General features: G+C 45.4%; 1 protein-coding gene across 5 annotated transcripts in view; it reads right to left on the bottom strand.

The window, feature by feature from the left end:
- STOX2 (storkhead box 2) overlaps positions 1-21,095 on the bottom strand; it is a 210,382-nt gene that overhangs the window by 103,016 nt on the left and 86,271 nt on the right. The window contains exon 1 of one of the 5 annotated variants that reach the window (XM_087856514.1): positions 3,555-5,265. The exons of the other annotated variants lie outside the window; for them this stretch is intronic. Within the exon in view, the coding sequence (XP_087712640.1) occupies positions 3,555-3,720 (166 nt within the window). The 5' untranslated portion in view covers positions 3,721-5,265. Of the gene's footprint in view, positions 1-3,554; positions 5,266-21,095 lie in introns of those variants that run through there. 5 annotated transcript variants of the gene reach the window in all.

Here is a 21,095-nt window from a genome sequence, read left to right as displayed (position 1 = left end):
GACATTACATGTGGAACATCCAGAAGGACCCATCCCCAGGGCTGGGGGAGAAGGCAGTGAAGAAAATGGAACTGGTAGCATCATTTGTGTGAAGAAGTCACGAGTCACACAGTTAACACACAGGGTTCTAACAGTTTCACCAACAAAAGCTTTGGTGCCTTGAAAATTATTTCATGGAGGTATGTGAGCATGTTTTCATATGTAAAGCACTAGGAATTATACAGATATGTCCCTCTTTGGGGAGGAGGGGCTTACTTTTATCTCTAGTTAATTGATATCATAATTTCTGGTTTTAGAAAACGCAGAAGAATGATCCCACATCCATTTGATCTAACCTCTTTTCTTCTTCAGATAATGCATGCACATGGAGTTATTCATCTTGGTTTGAACAAAGGCAAGATTTCCCCCCTTCTGCCCAGAAACTACCAATGGGAAATTAATATTCAAGATGAACAATGAACTCATCCCATGGCCTGTGGACTTGCTGGTTGCCAGGAGGAGGCCTGTGAATTCTTAGGATTATTTGAGATTTGGTAGCATGAATTGGGAGCTTACACAGTCATAAAAGCCATGGTTTTCAAGATTTAAAGTTTCAGAATTCTCTATTGAACTATGCTTCAACAGGATCTCTTTTAAGTTTTACAGGCGCCTATCCGAACCTCTTGAGTTTAAGGGTAGTTTATCCTGAAGCTATAAGAAAAAGCCCAGGCTAAATGTCAAGCCTATTGCTATAAATCACATTTCAAACTGGTAATTACTTATTAGTGGAGAGAAGGCTGTTTGAAATGGTGCTGTCTCATTAGAAAGCTATTATGGAACGCCTGCAATTCTGCCTTAATAAACAGAGTTAAACTTCCAGTATCTCCTGCATGACAGGTATGCCAGACCAAAACAACAGCTATTCAAATTTCCCCTCTCTCTCCTTTCCTAAAGTTAAGAAAAAAGTGATTCCCCCTCATATTTTTTAGGAATATTTGTGGGGGGGTGGATTTCTAAAGAGTCGCAGCTGAAGTTATTTTAAATTCCTTGTTTTAAGTAACTCGGTAACTTATCTTGTCCTTTGAACTCAGTAACAAAAAAATCCTTTTTACTGAAAACGAAGTATGATCATACCAGTCGTCATTATCCCAAATGACTGGACAAACAGAAAGAAGAAATATGAAAAGACTCATGTGTTTCTCAGCTGCTTCATTTTCTATTCCATTTTATGTGACAAAGGCTCTGTTTGTATCCAGAGTCACTAACTTGATACAAATGGATTTCCTTTACATTTCTTAAGAGGAAGAGAACTTCCTGTAAGTGATCTCTGTGTGTTTCAATATACCGTCTATTCCTATCGAGGCTGAGATTTGGAAAAGAGCCATATTTGAAAAGGAAATCGATAAGATACCCCCCCAAACGCACAAAAGATACACAGGAGCGAGTCCATCTATTCTCGCAGTGTTCATTGTAGGTGTCTGTCTTAATATTTCCTATTGCCTTCCATTAGCACCAATACCTTTCATTACATGTTCTGGCTAACATTTAAAATGATGAATAAATAATAGCCCTCCATCCCTAGGCAAAACCATATTATATCCAACCCGACAGCCCCATGAGAATCTAGCAAGGCACTCTGCTCTTAGGGGATACTCCAGAAAACACTGAATGAATGACACAGCTCTTCTTCCCCCACCTCCTGGGTTTCTTTTCTCAGTGGATGCCTAACATTAAATCTGCATAGAAAACCACCAACCTGAAACAGCTTATCTTTCAATACCACCAGAAGACCAGCTTACCATTTGCAGGTCAAGCAATGAAAGAAGAAGAAAGACTCGAATAAAATTAAGAGTTTCTTTCCCGAGTCCTCAAAAACACCTTGCAGAGCTGGCAACGTAGCAGAAAAGTACTTTAGCAAATAATGAAAATGTGCTCATAATGAAGCTATGCTAAAGACAGATAAAAACAGGCTCCACGGAGCATGCCTGAAGTCATTAAAGAACCTCACAGGTTTGTTGAAGAAATGATGGCCACCTGCCCTCCTACAGCCTAACACCTGGTGTCAGTACTGGTTCCCGAAGAGGGATTTAAAAAGACGGGAACCATTCAGTGTGGATGAAGATATTCAAGCCCAAGCATTTGACACCCGGAATCATCTCAACACGCGTTCATGTACAGATGTGTTTTGAGGCTAGATTTCGACTTAGGTGTGTTTCAAAATTTACTATCATGAGTCTGAAGAACGTTGCAACCACAGCAGTGACTGACTGAAGTTACTAAAGTATAAACTGTACTTGTCACTTTGCAAATCTGGCTTTTCATGAAAGAGAAAAGCAAGGGAGCCTTATTGCCAAAAGAGTACAACATCCTTCTGTCGCCAGATTTTGTAATAAAAAGATGGTTATTTTATTTAGGTTTTATATTTATGGAAATGTGGTCACAAGACATTTTTAAAGCATGAGGTACTGGCCCCAGTTAAAAAAACAACAAAACTTGCTGTTTTAGGGGAAAGATAGTGGAGCTACGCTGAGCACCAACCACAAGCTTAAAGCCATCTTGCCAGTTAGGACAGGGCTCAGGATGATTTGGAAGAGTATGTGGTTTCAAATATAATCTCGGCTCTCCCATCACATTATGTTCGGCAGAAAATTAATTATTTCAAAATGAAAAACGAACAAAAATTGATGTCTTCTACATCCCTGCATACAAGTGGTCAACAATCAGGAAGGCGAAAACAAGGGAAGAGTTCCAGGATCTTCCTCCTTCAGCATTTCCTCCAGTATGCTATGCCCTGCGTTCCCAAGTCACAACCAAAGCCATTCCGTTGTGTTGCCAAAGGGAACCGGCTCCATCCGAAATGCTTTTAACAGCGTTGCGTTTTACGATGATGAACCCTTTTCTGAAGCCTTCCTTCCCGTTTAGGTTCTGCTCGTCCTTCCTGTCTGACATGCAAACACAGCCTCCATGCTTTCCATACAACCTAATTCAGAGCAACGTATGTTACATCCACACGGAATCATGTGAGCGTTCAATCCGCAGCCACACCATTACCCCACAGAATGCATTCAACGAGCTCCCACAGAGCTCTCTGCGTGCACATCGCACGAGCCTGCGATGTACGTGGGGCTCTTCCCCGACTCGGGCCGTCCAGAACGTGGACGGAACCTGTTCCCCTTGAAGAGAAGGGGGCTGTTGGAATGCCCACGAGGAGGACTGGCCACAATGCAGGAGCCAGCCCGCTCGCTACTGGAGGCAGCGCTGGACGCAGGCTCTGCCACAAAGCTCCAGGAGCCTGCGGCGCAAGGAGCTTGCAGTCATTTATCTCCTGCGGCCAAGACGCCCGGCACGTCCCCCTCCCTCGTGGTACCTAACTACTAGCTCTCCAACCCCATATTGAGCGGGCCTGCTGTGGATCTTGCCGAGGTACAAAATGGTGGATGGGAGCTAATTTTTTCCTGCTTTCCCCGTAACTTAGCGCATCCATCACCGGCCGTCCTCCCACCTAAGCACCCGGGCAGCGGCGCACCGAGCACGCCCCGCGGACCCGGCCCGGGGGCAGAAACGCGGGCACCCACCTGATGTCATGTAGCCCCGCGAAGCCTGGGGCGCGAAGGCCGCGGGGAAGCGCTTGTGCAGGCGGTAGTCCTTCTCGCTGCGGGACCTCATGCGGTCCGAGGCCCGGTCCGAGAAATCCGAGCTAGGCCAGGCTCGCCGCAAGGTTGTGCTCCGGGTCTTCTTCATGGTGGGGAGCGCGACCTGCCGCCCCGATCCTGGGGGCCTCAGCGCCGGGGCGCAGCGCGCTGCTTCATCCGTCTACGGCGGGCACGACCCGGGCGGACTCTGCGCACATTTTCCCAGCCCCTCCTCGTCGGCGTCTACACCGCCAGCGGCGGGTCCGGCCCTCCCCACGCCCCCACACCCCCCCACGGCGAAGGCTCCGATTTTACACACGTCCCACAATGCATTACACTTCATTTGCAATCCGCCCGGCTTATAGCTTCCAGATTCCTGGGGGGAAAGGCACGTTAGGAGGCTCCCCGGCCAGGAGGAGGCGGGGAGGGGGCGGGCGGGGTGGGGGCGCCGAGACTTGCAGCGTGAAAGCAATGGGAGCGCAGACAATGGCCCGATTCAGCGCAGGAGTGCTTAGCCAACTGTGAGCCACGGCACAAAAGACCCAAACAAATGAGGAAGCCGAGGCCTCCCGGGCTGACCCGGGATCGGGCGCCCGGGAAACCGGAGGGGCGGCGGCAGACCCTCCGCACCCGGCGGCTCAGAGCGAGGCGTGGGGTTGACAGTGTCCAAGTCGTGTCCCCCAGGGCCTTCTGGCCGCGCGGCCCGCAGTCCCGGGCGCAGGCTGGCTCTGCCTCCCCTGCAGTCCTTGGGAGGCAGTCTTCATTACAGAGGCTCGAATGGGGGGCGCGTGTGCACAGGGATCCGAGCAGGCTCTGCAGACAGCAGCTGCGGCAGGCGGGCTCCTGCGGAATCCAGGAAGAGCCCGAGTCGTCCTCGCAACTGCAGCGCCTCGTCAATCTTCCTCCTTCCGAGGCTCAGGGTGGTGTGCGTGCGTGCGTGTGTGTGTGCCCGCGCGCGCGCGCGCGCCGACACGCATGTGCCCCCCTACACATGCATGCTCCTACTTACTGGCCGAGGGGGCGTCGGGAGCCATGGCTGCCAACGATGCCGTGCCTGCCGATCCACACCCGCACGGTGGCACCGCTGCTCGGTCGCGAGCGCGCACGATGGCTATTGACGGGCAGGAAGCAGGGCAGCCGCCCAGTCTCATGCTAATCACCCAGCTGCCTTAAGTTAGAGCACGGATCCTGTCAGGCTTCTCTTTTTCATGTAAAACACCCTGCGGCGGCGCGGGGACCTTGGCCGGTGCCCCAGCCTGGAGTCCGCGCTTGGATATTTACATATTTCTAGGATGCTCCCTCCCCCTCGCAGAAAGAGAGCGAACCCCCTCGGTGGGAACCGGGAGATGTGCGGTGCCCTGTCTTGCCCACCTGCGCCAACCGCGAGGTCAGCGAGAGCCGGAGGAGGGGCCGCCACCGGGGGCTCCTCCGACAGCCGCAAACGCCGGGGCGCCTGGTCCACGCCGCCTGGGAAAAGCAGTGGTGGTGGCCTCCGGCTCTTCCTCTCTCTCCCTCGATCCCCCGCGTAAGTCACTAGCCGCCCGCTAACCTGCATTCAGGTCTTTTACACAGCACGGCTCTGCACAGCAGCTTCTGGTCCAGCAACCAATCGCTATAGGACAACAATGCGCGCGACGCGGGAGGGGAGGGGAGGGGAGGGGAGGGACGCGCCGCCCCGGCCGAGGCGCGGGGCCCGGGACGCCGAGGTCACGCCGAGTTAAAGGCGCGCGGTCACAACGCTGCGAACCCCGACGACGTTTTTTTTCAAAACGCTCATACCCCCACATTTGGGTTTCCAAAAATGCTCGGGTGTTATAAACAACAAAAATAAACCTGATTTTTCTTTTTCAGCATATTTTACCTTTTTCGCACTTTTTAAAAAATTACTAACGATGCAACGTTCAAAATTGTGGGGTTTTTTTTTATGCTGTAGTTTTGTAGCCACAGCTGCCAATGTACAGAAACGAGGATATGAAATCTTTATGGGGCTATGATCTTATCACGCTGATACCGCCAAAAAACAAAAACCAGAAAAACAGCAGGCTCTAAATGGTTAAGACTCAAGAGTTCTAGAGCAATTCGGTGCTAATCCGAGACTTGAATTCTTGGGGGGGGGGCGGCAAGGTTCTTGAAGAACTATGCGGAGGGGGCAGGGTTTAAGCCACAGCATTAGATAATCTAGAACTAGAGTTTCCATTCAGTATTTTAAGGCTGCCCTCTGTAACCTGGGACCAGCGGAACTAATCCATCTCTTGGGATGCTGGGGGGTAAACAAACAAGCAAACAAATAAGATCACTAAGTAACATATGGAACTTATATTAATCAAAATTTAGTACTAACTGTAAGCCAATTAGCTAATGGTCAGTGACTTTTTTTTAAAATTAGGAAAGGCTAAGTCTCCCAAAAGGCACATTTTGCTAAAATGTTTTCTTTACTGAAAGAGATCTTCTAAGAGCAGAAAGACTACAGCTTTAGAAGCTATAGAAGACTAAATGTGTAAAGAACCATAAAGGTAATACAAAATAACTGTATCAATGAATGCACCAGATGTTGATGTTTAAGTATCTTAATCCAATTCAGCATACAGTTACTCAGTACCTCCCAGGAGCCAGAAGTGGTGATATGAATGATTACAACAGTTATCACTGAGGGTTAACGGTGATTGCCGTGGTAACTGTGGTATTTACTCATTCAGTAAATAATTACTGACTATCTAGAATATGCCAGCACTGTGATGGGTGCTGGACAAACAGAACACCACGCACGGCCCCACACAGTTTAGTGGTCTCGTAGTAAGCAAATAAAGGCACAAACTGTGCCACATTCTACGAAGAAGAACCTCTATGAGAAAAATGACAGTTCATCTGAGACCTATGGGATGAGGAGTCATCCAAGCAAAGAGTAGGGAAAATGGTGTTTCAGAAAGTGGGAACAGTGCATGCAAAGGGCCTGAGGTGGGAAAGAAGCATGGCTTCTGCTGGAAGCAGTTAAAGAAGGCCAGGGTGGCTGGAATTGGAGCACAGGAGAAAGGTGTGTGATGAGGTCATGGAGGAAGGCGAGAGCCAGATCATGCAAGGACTTGCATTAAGGGTTTTGTATTCTATCCCAAGTGCAGTTTGAACTGCGGAAGGGTTTTAAGCAAGGAAGCAATGATAGTTGTAAAATTTCTATATAGAAGGGGCTGAGCAGAGGGAATCTATTTGGAGGGAGGAGTCGGCCAGGAATTCTCTGGAAAGCAAGCTTGAATTGCCCTTGACTTAAAACTGAGAAAATATTCATTGTTTGTATGGAAAAAAATGGGGTGGGGTGATGGAGATTTGGGAAGGAGAGCTACACTCAGCCACCTCTGAACGCTGGCCTTGCGGGGTGGGGGGCATCGTCCAATGTACATAAATCGAGTACCCTCGCAGGCAAAGCCAAATAGCCAGCCACGAAGAATCAGAATGGGTTGGGTTAGCTGAATGGAATCAGATAGTAAAGTAGGAGAGGTAGGGATAGTTACATAATTTACCTATCCAAATCAGATGACAATATCGAAAAAGGTTATGAAGTTAAGGTTCGACTCTAGCAAATAGCATACTATGAAACCAGTGAATGTGGAATCCCCTGTTATTGTAGTCATTGTTAAAATCAGGCTCAGTGTATCCATCTGTCCTATGGAAATGTTCACTCTGGTCATATGCAACCTGTAGGTCCCCAGTCCCACTAGTTTCAAATCTCTCAACCTACATGAGACAATCATGTATCTGGGTTAGGAACATCGCAGAAGCTCAGCTGCATAATCTAGTATTCAGTACTAGAAAGTTTAGAAATAAATGGAGACATGATAAAGCAAATCAAGTTTACAGTATTAGTACTTTTAAAATCAAGCTTAAGAATCATCTGTATACTTGGTATTTACATATCAGATGAGAGACGATCAGGTTATAGACTCTAATTACATACACGTTTGTTTTGTGATTCTAACTCAAATGTGTAACTGATTTTAGACCAATACTTTTAAGTTGAAAGGTATAAGAATTCTACCTTTGAAATTCTCATTTAAAACTTTGGTTTATTAGGTTTCAAGAGTTTAATGAGCTTAAGAGTTGTAAGAATATAACCTCTATGAAGGTAAGGGATTCTTCTGTTTTATTCACTGTTGCTCACGTGTTCGGAGCTGTATCCCCAGTGGCTAGCAGTGCCTGGCATGTACTGGATGACTAATGAAGCCAGAGCTAGTAGTCTGGAACATTTGGTCTGAAGCCTTCCCAGTCAGACATACTAAGTGCTTTTTAAAAATTAAACATACCAAATTTATAAATGCAATTTAAGTTTTTAAGGGAATGTACTTAACTGTGTTTCTAAATGGAACTAATTGTTGAGGAAAGGGACTTAAGTCTTCAATTTGAATTAATCAAATTTTTTCAAAGTTCCCCCAAGAGTTACAGGTTTTTATTTTATTTTATTCTTGTAAATTTACAAGTAGAGCTAACTGAATCTAAAAACTTAAGGACATTTTTTGTTCAGTGTGTATCTCTCGTAAAAGAAAATTTGATTTTTTTCAATTTGTATCTCTAGCATACTGAACATTAATGAACGACCTAAATATCTGTAAACTATCTTTGCTGTGCACAGAAAGCCCCCCTCAGACATTAGAATGCCCATACTGACTACAGACTGAACATGGAATAGATAGGGGAGAAACCGAATCACTGGAGTAAAGGTTGAGATGAGTGGGAAATAAATACAAGCATAAATACAAGTGGTAACAGGTCCAAGCCTTGACCGTGTAGCCTAGAAAAGATGAATTTCAATCCAGGACCTCCTAAGCACACAATGCCCTGGGGTGCAGTCAAGTATGACTGGTATGGTAAAAGACCTAAGTGTGCAGAAAGGAAATAGTCATTGATGTATGTTACACGATACATGCATGGAACTTTGTGCTTAAAATATTTGTCAAATAAAAATCAGAATTCTTTTTTTAAATTCTTTAAATTTTTTATTTTGTTATTTTTATTTATTTTCTTTTTTTTTAGAGAGAGAGCAAGAGCATGAGCGGGAAGGGGCAGAGAGAGAGAGAGAGAGTCTTAAGCAGGATCCATGACCAACACAGAGCCTGATGAGGTGCTTGATCTCAAGACCCTGAAATCATGACCTGAGTTGAAATCAAGAGTCAGATGTTTCACCAACTCAGCCACCCAGTCGCCTGCCCCTAAAACTCAGAAATCCAAGTCTGATAGTAATTTCTCTTTCTGCTTCGTCCTGAAGCATGATTTGCAGATGATAATCAATAGGTTACTTTGACTAATGCACCGATTAGCAAAAAAAAAAAAAAAAAAAAAGGCGTACATACACACCATGAAGTTGGGCAGCTGTGTGGATGAGGTGATAAAGCTGGGTGGAATCTGGAAAAGAGCACGCCCCTGATGGACTAGGGCTATTTCAGAGGCTTGTGAGATGGAAAATTGGGGGAATTTCTTATGGGACACATAGCTACACTCCTACGTCCCTAGGTGTATGTCCATATCCGTAGGGCCTGGGAGATGATGGCCTTCAAAGGCTGCTAACTAAGGTAGCTGACCAAGGCATTATCCTCAGGGCACTTTTGTCCACATTTTGTTTTCCTTAACCCAGGCTCCAAACTGCTAGTTACAATTTTAACTGACAGCTCTGGCACGTATGGTCCTTCTTAGAAGATGCTGGACAGGTGGTGGCTGAAACACCCCAGGAAGTGATAATCCATAGGATAAAACACGTTTAAGAGAACTCTTAAGAATAATGAGAATGTATGCATAGGTTTCCTTTCCCTTGCTATCAAAATCTAAGTTGAATGTCTCTTATCCTCACTTAGGTACATTGTCACTTGTCATTCGCTCCTGACAGGGCCGTAATGAGTAACGGTTGTCGGTGAATGCCACCCTCAAAGATAGCAATGTACGGGGATGGAGGGAGTCACCAAGGAGAAGTAACTCAAGAGGGGCCTGAGTCTGGGAGGCCTGCTGATGGGGGGGCTGGCAACATTGTAATGTGAGACACATCTCAATGCCAGACTGATCGCAGGCAGAGTAACAGAAGGCAGGGAGGCGTGGGGATGCCCAGGATATGGGCGATCATATCTTAGGGGGGGACCTGGAAAAGTCAGTCTTTGAGTTCCATTTGTTTTTTCAATTGTGATGGGAATAATACTTCTCTCAAAGGGTTGCAGCGAGGATTTGCGGTAAATATACCAATGTCCTGATTGACTGCTAACAAGTAGAAAGAAAGCACCAATAAAAGATAACCAATTTTATTATTACTATTGAACACTGAGGGAGGGAAGCATTTTAAAAACCTGAATCCTTTCTGGATCCTTTTGTTCACCTATGAACCCTGCTTTGTATCAAATTAACAAAACAGGCTAAATTCCAGTGGGGGCCAGGGATTTACCAGCGAGCACGCAGACACAGTGGGCACTGCTGAGCTGCGTAGGTGAAATACACAGCATCCAGACCCCGGGCTAGGAAAATAGAAAGAAGAGAACACCCAGCCCAGCTAGAGCAAACTCGGGAGCTGAGGCATTCACTGCCTCGCACACGTGGATTCAAGTGCAGAAGTCACTGGGATCAAGAAGAGAGTCCAGAGAAGCTGGAAACAGCCGAAGTGTCCATCAGTGAGTGGACGAACAGAATGTGGCCTGTCCAGACGATGGAATGGTGCTCGGCCTTAAAGAGGAAGGCATTCTGACACAGGCCACAACACGGGTGAACCGTGAAGACATTAAGTGAAGTGGAAGACGCCAGACGCAAAAGGACCGTATGATTCCCCTTAAATGAAGTACCTTTCCATTTGGGAAGATGAACAAGTTCTGGAGACGGATGGTGGTGATGGTTGCACAACAATGTAAATGTGCATCGTGCCACTAACTCAAACATAATTAAAATGGTAACTGTTTTATGTATATTTCACCGATATTGTAAGAAGAAAAAGAACAGAGGACGTGTGCACTGCTGCCGGAAGGACGAGCTAGTGCGCACTGGCCTTCTGACCTGCCCGCACTGGTTGCACACACCTTCTCCTCCATCACCTTTGAAACCACGGGCTAACATCAGGGAGGCCATGAGCATAGCACAGGCTCAGAAGTAAACCAGCAGGGTCAGGTGCCAGCAAAGTATTAGTGGGAAAGGTGTCCTTCAAGGATGCGTTTGAATTTGTAAAGATCGAGAGAACAAATTTTTAAGATTCCTTTTAAGTTTACAGACACTGAGGTTTTTGCTCTTTAAATGTATATTATGAATGAATGAATGAATGAATGAATGAACGAACGAACATATTCACGAACACTCCATTCTAACTCTCCGTTTCTACCAACCGGAGAAAGTAGCCTGAGCGAAGACACTGGTCTGAAATCCACAGAGGAAGCTAAGGGTCTCGTCCAGCTGGCGTTCTCTGGGTTCCTTCAGTCTCTCTAGCTAAGCTCGACTACACCCTCTGCTTCGTGTTAACCCCTGGACGTGAAAGCTTTCCCCAAACTCTCACCATCTGACCTCTCCCCTAGTCTGTCAACTGAATATTTTCCTCAGATTCTCCATGGACAATCAAACTCAAGCTGCTCATTACACAAAATTAATCATCTTCATCCCCGCTCTCCCAACCTCTGGCTTTCCGAACATGGTGAGTGGTGCTCCCAGGCATCCAGTCTCATAAAGCAAGAACGTGGGAATCAACTAGCCTACGCTTCTCTCCCTCAGGGTTCCCTCCCATCCATCCCATGCCCCTCACCACCCCCAGTTGTCACCATATTCCTCTTGCTTTCTACTGCCTTCCTTTGTCCCAAAGGCCTGAGTCAAGGCACTAGGGAAGCAGTGGCTGGCCATAAACAGAAACCCAGTGTCACGTGCCAAAGATACACAAAGGGTAACCAAAAATCTTCAGTGAAATAAAACTATATTATAAATTTAAATATCACAAATGAAAATAAGATATATATAATCATATGACTCATTTATTTGTCTAAATATATACTTCAAAATAAGTTTTACAATTAAAAATGGAAATTGATCGTCAGTAATTTGGATCAATATTAAATACTTGAAGGCAAAACTCAGACTGTATAGTCATAAAAAGATTATACATTTCAGTCTCTATATTAACTAGAACGGAGAAGCCCCAAATCAAATGTGAACGCAGTTGGAAATCATAAAGCTATTTAACCATCTTCTCTGATAAGATTTTGACACTGACCATGAGGCAGCTGACTTCTGTTCAACAGTTCTGTTACCTGAGGTAAACCTCAGAATGGGTTTTTCTTCTGAATATGCCACATAGTAATACCTTCTGCCCTCTTTGGAAAAGTACCCATGAGGATCTCATATCAAGCTTGCAAGTCTCTCTTCAAATGCTTAACATCCTTTCAGTAAAATCAGAAGAGTTTTCATCTGGTGGTTCAGCCAACTAAGAGAACCCCGTTCACGATAATCTTGGTGTGCAGCCCCTACGTCCAGCTTCAAAACCACCTCTTTTAATCCTCCTTATACTGAAAAACTGTCTTTGCAAAATAGCAACCTAAGGAACCTAAACTTACCCTCACAAGACTTCGAGTAATGAAAGATAGCACCAAAATATGGCCATTTACAAGGCCGGGGCAACTAGGCACGCTCTCACAGAGAATCAGCTTCCTCTAGAAAGGCCTAATATTTCTCTGAAACCCATGCAGATGTATACCGGGCTTTCTCACATGATCCAATAAGCTTCAGAACGAAACAAGTGGAGTGAATGGAGTGAATGAAAAATTTGAGTCACCTCACCTCCATGCAGATTGAGAGGAGAAAAAGTAGAACGTTGCCCAATTGACACGACTGGTAATATTAACAATCCCTTAAGTAACTCTTTCCATTTTTCATGGACATGTCAGGCTTACAGGACAGTGAGAAGCTTCTGCTTCCATGGCCAAGCTTCAGTAGGTAGGCTGAGTTCTCCCCTGGACCACCAGGATTTTGGTCACAACCCGACACAATGTCTCCATGAATGTTCAGCTCATACTTGACTAACCATAGAAGACGAGCTAAAATCACAGTATTGGTGGGTTCCTCAGATTATAGTGAGTGGTATCAACCTTGTACGCAGAAAAGGTCAGCAAAATTGTTTTTTGTTGTTTTTTTTAAAGATTTTATTTATTTGACAGAGATAGAGACAGCCAGCGAGAGAGGGAACACAAACAGGGGGAGTGGGAGAGGAAGAAGCAGGCTCCTAGCGGAGGAGCCTGATGTGGGGCTCGATCCCATAACGCCGGGATCACGCCCTGAGCCGAAGGCAGACGCTTAACCGCTGTGCCACCCAGGCGCCCCGGTCAGCAAAATTGTTAACTCTCATCATTTTATAATAAAAAATACTGTATCTTTATGTTGAACAACTCCTTAAAGTGTTCTGCCACAAGATAACCAGGGGGCTTTCTGTCTAGAAATTCTTCTCCTGGTTACTCCTCACCTCGTGACAAAATGTGAAGATTGTGTGAGCTGTAAATCCACTTCCTGAGCACAGATAATCTGCAACAGAGAGGAATATCCTAAAAGCAAAACACAGCTAGAGAAAGGGGAACCCTCTTACACTGTTGGGAATGCAAACTGGTGCAGCCACTCTGGAAAACAGTATGCAGGTTCCTCAAGAAGTTATATATAGAACTACCCCACGACCTAGCAATTGCACTACTAGGTATTTATCCAAAGGACACAAAAATACTGATTTGAAGGGGCACCTGCACCCCAATGTTTATAGCAGCAATGTCCACAATAGCCAAACTGTGGAAAGAGCCCAGATGTCCATGGAGAGATGAATGGATAAAGAAGATGTGGTGTATACACACACACACACACACACACACACACACACACACACACACACACAGAGAGGAATATTACTCAGCCATCAAAAAGAATGAAATCTTGCCATCTGCAATGATGTGGATGGAACTAGAGCGTATTATGCTAAGCAAAATAAGTCAATCAGAGAAAGACAAGTACCCTATGATCTCACTCATATGTGGAATCTAAGAAACAAGACAGATGAACACAGGGGAAGGGAAGGAAAAATAAAATAAGATGAAAACAGAGAGGGAGACAAACCATAAGAGACCCTTAACTCTAGGGAACAAACTGAGGGTTGCTGGAGGGGAGGGGGGGGAAGGGGTAACTGGGTGATGGGCATTAGGAAGGGCATGTGACGGAATGAGCAATGGGTGTTATACGCAACTGATGAATCACTAACTTTTACCCCTGAATCTAATAACACACTATATGTTAACTAAATTCAATTTAAATTAAAAATAAAAAAAAAAAAAAAACACAGTACAGGGCCACACAGAAATGGCCTCCAAGCCATGTGCTCCCAAGCCATCCCCAGGTGACACACAGCCACCCAACACACTCACCCAATACAGCTGCTGCCCTCAATCTCTAAGTCTTCATTTCTGTTGTACCTTTTACTTAGAAGAGTAGTATGAACACAAGGCCTTGCATTTTCTCCTGAAGGCCCAACGGATCACCTTGGGCACTCATTGCAATGGGCACAACACGCAGAGCTACGCCCACTCCTCAACAATGTCATTTCCCTTCTCTGGGCCTTCTTGGAAGCCGCCCTGCTTGCCTGAGATGCCTATCACCTCTTCATCCTCCTGGAAAACTCACTCATCCTTCGAGATTCGAACTGTGGTCAGCACTCTGACAAGCTTTCCCCCTTCTCCCTCCCTCAGCCCTCGGTTCTCCTGCAGAGTGTGAAGCCTTTGTTCTGCGCTCACCACATTGTCATACAACAGAATATTGCACCGGGCTTCCAACTGCCTCCCTGGCTTGTCTGCTCCTTGAGACCGAGGGCCATTTCGCTCCTGGAACCACAGCGCACTGAGCACCTGCTATGTGCTAACAAAGGCTGTCAGTTCTGCGGTCACAAATCAAGAGCAAAAAGAACAAAACGTTCTGTCACCGTCCTCAACAATAAACAAATAAAGTAATAAGTTACAGAGAATGTGAAATAGCAATACTGCTATGGAAGAAAATAAAGCCAGGGACAAACACCGGGCTGAAGCTTTGCGATTTAAAATGGGGTGGCCGGGGACAGCTTCACTCTAGTCATCAGGGAAGCCTCGTGCCTTTCCAAAAGGAGGCCCTCGATAAATGTGTGCAGTGCTGGGCTAATTTTAGACCCTCTTCAGTGCTGTGGTCCTAGCAGAATGCAACAAATACCATGGGTATGTAAAGTGGATTTGGGATCGTAAGGGAACTAATATTCTATCGATTTTGTTTTCCTTCAGGTCCACTTGCAGCTAAGGAATAATACATGACGCCTTCTGTTTGCACAGGACTTTACAGTTTATTGAGTCTCTGAGGTCTGAGGCGAGCAAGGCAGGAGCTGTAATTAAAGAGGAAGAAACGAAGACCCAAAGGCAGTAAGGGATTTGCCCAGAAGTCATACGAAGGTTGAGGACCCAGGCTTCCATCCTTGAGATTCCCAGTCCAGAAGTTTCCCTCCCCACCCACCTGCCTCTGAAAGGACTGATGCGAGCACTTGCAAGGCTCATCTGCTCACGGTATGAATGAAGTTCACACACATTTTATATTGCTAGAATGGCCCACAAATTTCTGTTATCTTATTAATGAGTTTTATGAATAGGGGTGCGTGTGACACAGAAGACGAATTTCTGCAGATGACTCAAATAACTCCCTCGGCGGCTTGTGCGGACGCTGCGCGAGGTTTCAGTTAAACCCACACCCTCCTGCAGACTAATCAATCTTGAAACGTTGTTTCTTCAGTTCTGTTTGCAGGTCACCACAGACCCGTTTCCCGAGCCAGTGAAAAAAACCCACACTAGATCACAGATGGACTTTAAAGGATGGATCTTTTTCCCAACATGTGCCTTCCTGTAATTTAAGGAAATGTTATACATGAACAATTAAAATCATACAGCAAAAAAGAAGCAAAGCTCTGTTTCCTATTCTATCGAATCACAGTAATTGTAAAAAAAAAAAAAAAAAGGTCCCAGATATGGAAATTCCAGCCTGTATTTAACGACTGAGCCACCCAGGTGCCCCCCAGCCTGTACTTACGAATAACTATGTCTACTTCTAGTGCAAATAGGACTTATAGGTAATATCATGTAATAATTACTAACAACATTTTAAACTTTATTTTTTTTTAAAGATTTTATTTATTTATTTGACAGAGATAGAGACAGCCAGCGAGAGAGGGAACACAAGCAGGGGGAGTGGGAGAGGAAGAAGCAGGCTCACAGCAGAGGAGCCTGATGTGGGGCTCGATCCCAGAACGCCGGGATCACGCCCTGAGCCGAAGGCAGACGCTTAACGACTGAACCACCCAGGCGCCCCAACATTTTAAACTTTAATATGGAGTGAAAAGCACACAGATGCAGTTATTTAATAATTTCTGCTGAGTCCATTTGAAATATTTTTTTAGCTTTCTTTCACTAGGAGTTGAAGTAATTAGACTTGTGGACAATAATCTTCAATCTTCCTATTATTGTTCATTTGGTTATTTTAAAAGCGCTGTGGACCCTCTAGTTCAAACACAGAGGAGTAGCTATAACCTAAAAATCGTTTGCAGCAACTTTCATTAGAGTTACCATATTATTTATTATTCCACTAGGACACTTTTTAAAGTAGAAAGAATGCTATTAATTAGACTAGGACAAAATGCTTAAACCAGTGCCCTCCTGGGCAAACAGGGACATCTGGTCACCCTACTTTCAGGAAGATTAGTCAAAAAATTTTAAGTTTTGCTTTATAGGTGCAAATAAATAAATCTCAAGTGGGGAGATAAGAGAAGTTACCAAGAAGATGTTATTTTTAAATGTAAAATAATAATATTTTGGGTGTCTCTATCTGCTCTTCTTTCTCCTCTGACTAAAACGCTGAGGATTCAAAGATCTGTAGCAAACGTTTAGTTCTGGCCAACACATGTACTGAATCGGCTCTGCTATGCCCCCCTTTGCCAAAAAACAAAACACCAACCGGCTCAGGTAACTGCCTGTGACGGCAACTGCTCCTTGTGAAGGGAACGTGAACTCAGCCTTCCCCAGATTTCTGTCCCCGGCGCTCTCTCACTTCCCACAGAGAAGGAGGGAATGACTGTGTTAAGACGCCACTGGTGGCTTCCTCCAGGCCACTGTGTTGAGGCCACTGGCAGCAGAGGAAAGGGACAATGACACACTTTCTAACATTTTACATGTGGAACATGCTTCGGCACACAAAAAACCCAGTTCTGACAGTCGAGCCTTGGCCTCAGCCTGCATTTGGGCTCTGTGTGGACAGACCTCTGTGCCAGTCAGGAAACTGTCTATCTCAGTGGCTCCTCAGAAGAAAGGAGGGAGAGTATCCTAGAGGTGGGAAAAGGCCCAACCCAAATAAGAAGCTACAAAAAAGACAGACGGCAATGAAGGAAAGAGAAGATTGAACCAGAGATAAGAAAGAGTCACAGTTACTTGACACAGTTTTCTTCAAAAATCTCAAAGACTGATTTCCAGGGGATATCAGATCTGGCTTCCTGGCCTCCAGACACTGTGTTTTACACACCTCCAAATCCTTGAAGGTAAGCCTTCCATGGAATTTTCCAGAACCATTATACAATTTCAAACTTATGTTATTTCAGTTTCAGGCATAAGGAAATCCACCCATGTTTGGTCCTAACAAATAAATGTATTCAGAGTCATCACCCATATGCTAATGAATAGGTGGCACTGCAAGTGTGATATTTTAAAGTTAGATTCTGTAACAAGTGAAAACTAACTGCTTGGGGAGAGAGGCTAGATATATCCTATGTATGCAACGATGAGGAGAAGACCATCCAGTTGGCTTTTATGTGTCATCACAGAGTGTTGTAATCGCCACCACAACCTCAGCCACCAAAATCTAAAAGTTTAAGAGAAAGCGATTCTACGCACTTGTCAGAGTTACACGTGATCCAAGTTCGAGAACTGCAGCACTGGACTGTACCCATGACATCGGGGCAATGGGTCCCGGCTGTGTGCAGCTGCAGGTTCCCGGAAGGAGGCTCGGGGGCCCAGGACCCGAGAACGGACGGGACAGGCTTTGAGCCATCTTGGAGGGACATGGTTCCCTTGACTCCCTCTCTGGAATTTTGCTACGGCAAGGATTTCCCTGCAAAGATTTTGCCAGGGCGGCGTGGTATAGGAGTCACAAGGGAAGGCTCTGGAATGTATGCGTCAGTGTCCGAATACTGGCATCTCCGCTGCCCAGCCAGGTGACCGTGGACGTGCCCTATAATCGCTCTTTTTCCTCAGTTCTTGGTCTGTAACAGGGTGGAGGGAACAAAGGCACCCCTCTAAGGGGGTTGGTCTGAGGATTCAGTGAGATACACGTCAAGAGCTTAGAATTGGGCCTGGCAATTGGTTAGTGCTCAGTAAATGTTAATTTAATTTTTTTTAAGATTTATTTATTTGAGAGAGAGTGCAGAAGCGGTGGGGAGGGGCAGAGGGAGAGGGAGAGAAAGTCTCCAGCAGACTTGGCACTCAGCGTGGAGCCCCATGCAGACCTCGATCTCATGACCCCGAGATCATGACCTGAGCCAAAAACCAAGAGTCAGTTCCTTAACCAACTGCATCACTCAGGCACCCCTAATTATTTTTAATGAACACCCTCTACCTGGTCCAGGGCTGGACACACACATACCTTCTTCTGCCCGCCAAGGCAAGGGGTCCACCTGTGGAAAGCTCACAAAGTTCTTTACTGTGTCACATGAGATGGTCGAAGCTCTCTCTTTTCTCTGCATTCCATTTCTTCCTCTCTTTCTATTCTTTCAGGGATTACCCTATTTTGGCAAACATTCTTATATATATATTTTTAAATTAAAATTAATCACTATCTCCATGTTCTCCCCAACAACACGAGACCTTAGAATGATTCAACTTTGTCCACACACATAGTGGCTCCCAGGTTACTGTCTAATATGTTCCCGCCTCTCCTTCCCTCCCTTCCTCACTTCTTTCTTCCTCCTCCTGCCTCTTTTTCCTCCCTCTTTCCATCTTCCTCCCTCCCTCTCACTCTCCTTTTCCCTCTCTCTCTCTCCCTCCCTCCCTCCCTTTCTCCCTCCCTCCCTCCCTTTTCTTTCTCTCTTTCCCTTTCTTTCTTTTTCTTTCTTTCTTTCTTTCTTTCTTTCTTTCTTTCTTTCTTTCTTTCTTTCTTTCTTTCTTTCTTTCTTTCTTTCTTTTTCTTTCTTTCTTCTTTCTCTTTCCTATTGCTATTCTAAATAGTCAGACCTCCTTGCAGTTGGCCCCTCTACCAGTTTCCTTGCTCAGCATGAGCAGACCAGTTCCCTTGGGAACTGAGTTGCTAGCTTAATGGTGGATGGAGATCACTGTGTTTTATGAGATTGAACAGCCAAGAAATACTATGAAATATTTCACCTGGAAATTTATAGATTTACTTTTTCTAATCTGGGGCTTTTCAGGATAGAGAGTTGGCTATATTGCTGGAAATGGAAGCAAGCAGTTCACTTTTCCTTTTTTTTTTTTTTGTCTCTAAATAGGAAGAATCCCTTACTATTTACAAAATCTGATTTTTTTTCACCAAAAAAAAAAGAAAGAAAAGTAGAGGACAGTAAAAGAAACACACACACACGCACCAAATTTTTCCCAGCCATCCTTCAGTATTTTCACAGTAAGTCATAATAAGACACAATGTGGTTATGGGTCTCCCTCCCTCCTCTCTCCCTCCCTGTCAGTAGGCTCAAGGCTACATGGCCACTCAGAGACCTACAGAGAGGGCAGTCCCTACTGGGCACAGCATGGCAAGGCTTGGGGAGCTGGGGTGGGGTGATAGAAGGCACCCCAAGACAGTAACCAGGGTTCTGAAGCTTCCACTACTAAGTCCCTTTGGCTTCTTTAGCAATTATCACTTCAGTGCTCTGAGCCTCTGCGTCTTCACCCACCAACCTCAGCGAGATTCTGGGAAGGATCAGGGCTCTGGGCGGGACGGCGAGCTTGGGGAAAGAACACTAAAATGGAAGTGTGGAAACCTGAGTCCTATGCCAGACTTCAATGATCCCTATAATAGCCAACTCACAAAGGCTCTATGAGTCTCGACATCTTCATCTAGAAAAGGCAGGGAGCACATTAGACACCTGCCGGTTCCCCTTCCTGGCTCAAACTCTATCCCGTGTTATTACCATGAGATAATCAAGGCAAACATACCTCGAGGTCTATGTGAGCTCTATATCTCAGTTTTATAGACAGGAGTTGATGAAGGCTGGGATAATAATAAATAAATGGTAAGTCGTTTTTCTATTTCTTTGTGATTTTGAGGTGATAATACAGCAGGTTATGGTAAAATTTTACTTTGGGACAACAGGAATAGTAGAGAGGAATTCATAGGAACCCAGAATTGCTAAGTATGACATGACTGGTTATGCCAGTTCATTTCAAAGTCAGATCTCAGTCAAGTCCTACTACTTCTACATCCCTGGACAAATTATTTAATCTCTATAAGCCTCGGTCTTCTCATCTTTAAAATGAGAACAATATTACATTAGTGGTGAGTTTAAATAAGATAATGAATGTGAAGCTCTTGGCTCAGTCTTATACCCAGGAAGGCCCTGCCATCGAAGATGAGCAAATGAGGCAAAACTTAGTAAAGTCGAGGATTTCATTAGGCATTTATTTGATTCATACCTTAAGTCTTTGGGGCGGGGCGGGGGGGGCGGTTGATAAGCTTGTTTCCTTTCCCAAAGAGAACAGAAGAATAGAAGTAGCAACCCAGCTCTACTTTGCTGTCTGCTAGGGGAAAAAAAGGATTTGCCATCTGGGGAGAATGCCCCCAGCCAACGAGATGCTCAGGTGTTCCGCCATCTTCCCCATGATCGTCCACATCGCCCAAACCACTCAACAAAGTGCCTGAGCCAGCAACTCCCACCCTCCGGGGACCGGCGGGGGGCAGCACACTTTCTCCCATCCCCTTGGTACAGCTCTCGGCCACTCTTCTGTACAGAGCACGTATGAAAACCATTAGGTTGGGGCGCCTGGGTAGCTCAGTCGATTAAGCATCTGCCTTCAGCTCGGTCATAATCCCAGGGTCCTGGGATCGAGCCCTGTGTTGGGCTCCCTGCTCAGCAGGGAGTCTGCTTCTCTATCTCTCTCTGTTCTTTCTCTCTCTCAAGTAAATAAAATCTTTAAAAAAAAAAAAGAAAAAGAAAAGAAAACCATTGGGGTTCCAAAGAGAAAGCGAGTAAAATTTTAGAAAGAATTATTACTGTCAGTAAAGCATGATATTGTAGAGAGCACAATACTCAAAGCCCTCCACAGGCTGGGTCCGTGAATTCAAGAGATTTTCATCTTGGGCGACACGATGGCAGGTCCCATGACTCTCTGCACCTGCTAGGTGTAGGGCTCCGAGCTCTGAGCGTTCACTTCCTGCTGCTGTCAGAGACTGTCTACACCACTGTGTGTTCAGCCTGGATCCTAAACCCATACGCTCAGGCTGCCTGGCTCTTTCTCTTCTCCTGTC

This window comes from Ursus americanus, chromosome 27 (genome assembly GCF_024610735.1).
Source record: "Ursus americanus isolate L20-20 chromosome 27, mUrsAme1.1.p, whole genome shotgun sequence".
In the NCBI taxonomy this organism is placed as follows: Eukaryota; Metazoa; Chordata; class Mammalia; order Carnivora; family Ursidae; genus Ursus; species Ursus americanus.
The sequence above is the reverse complement of the archived record's forward strand: the minus strand, read 5'-3'. Positions and strand labels throughout refer to the sequence as shown.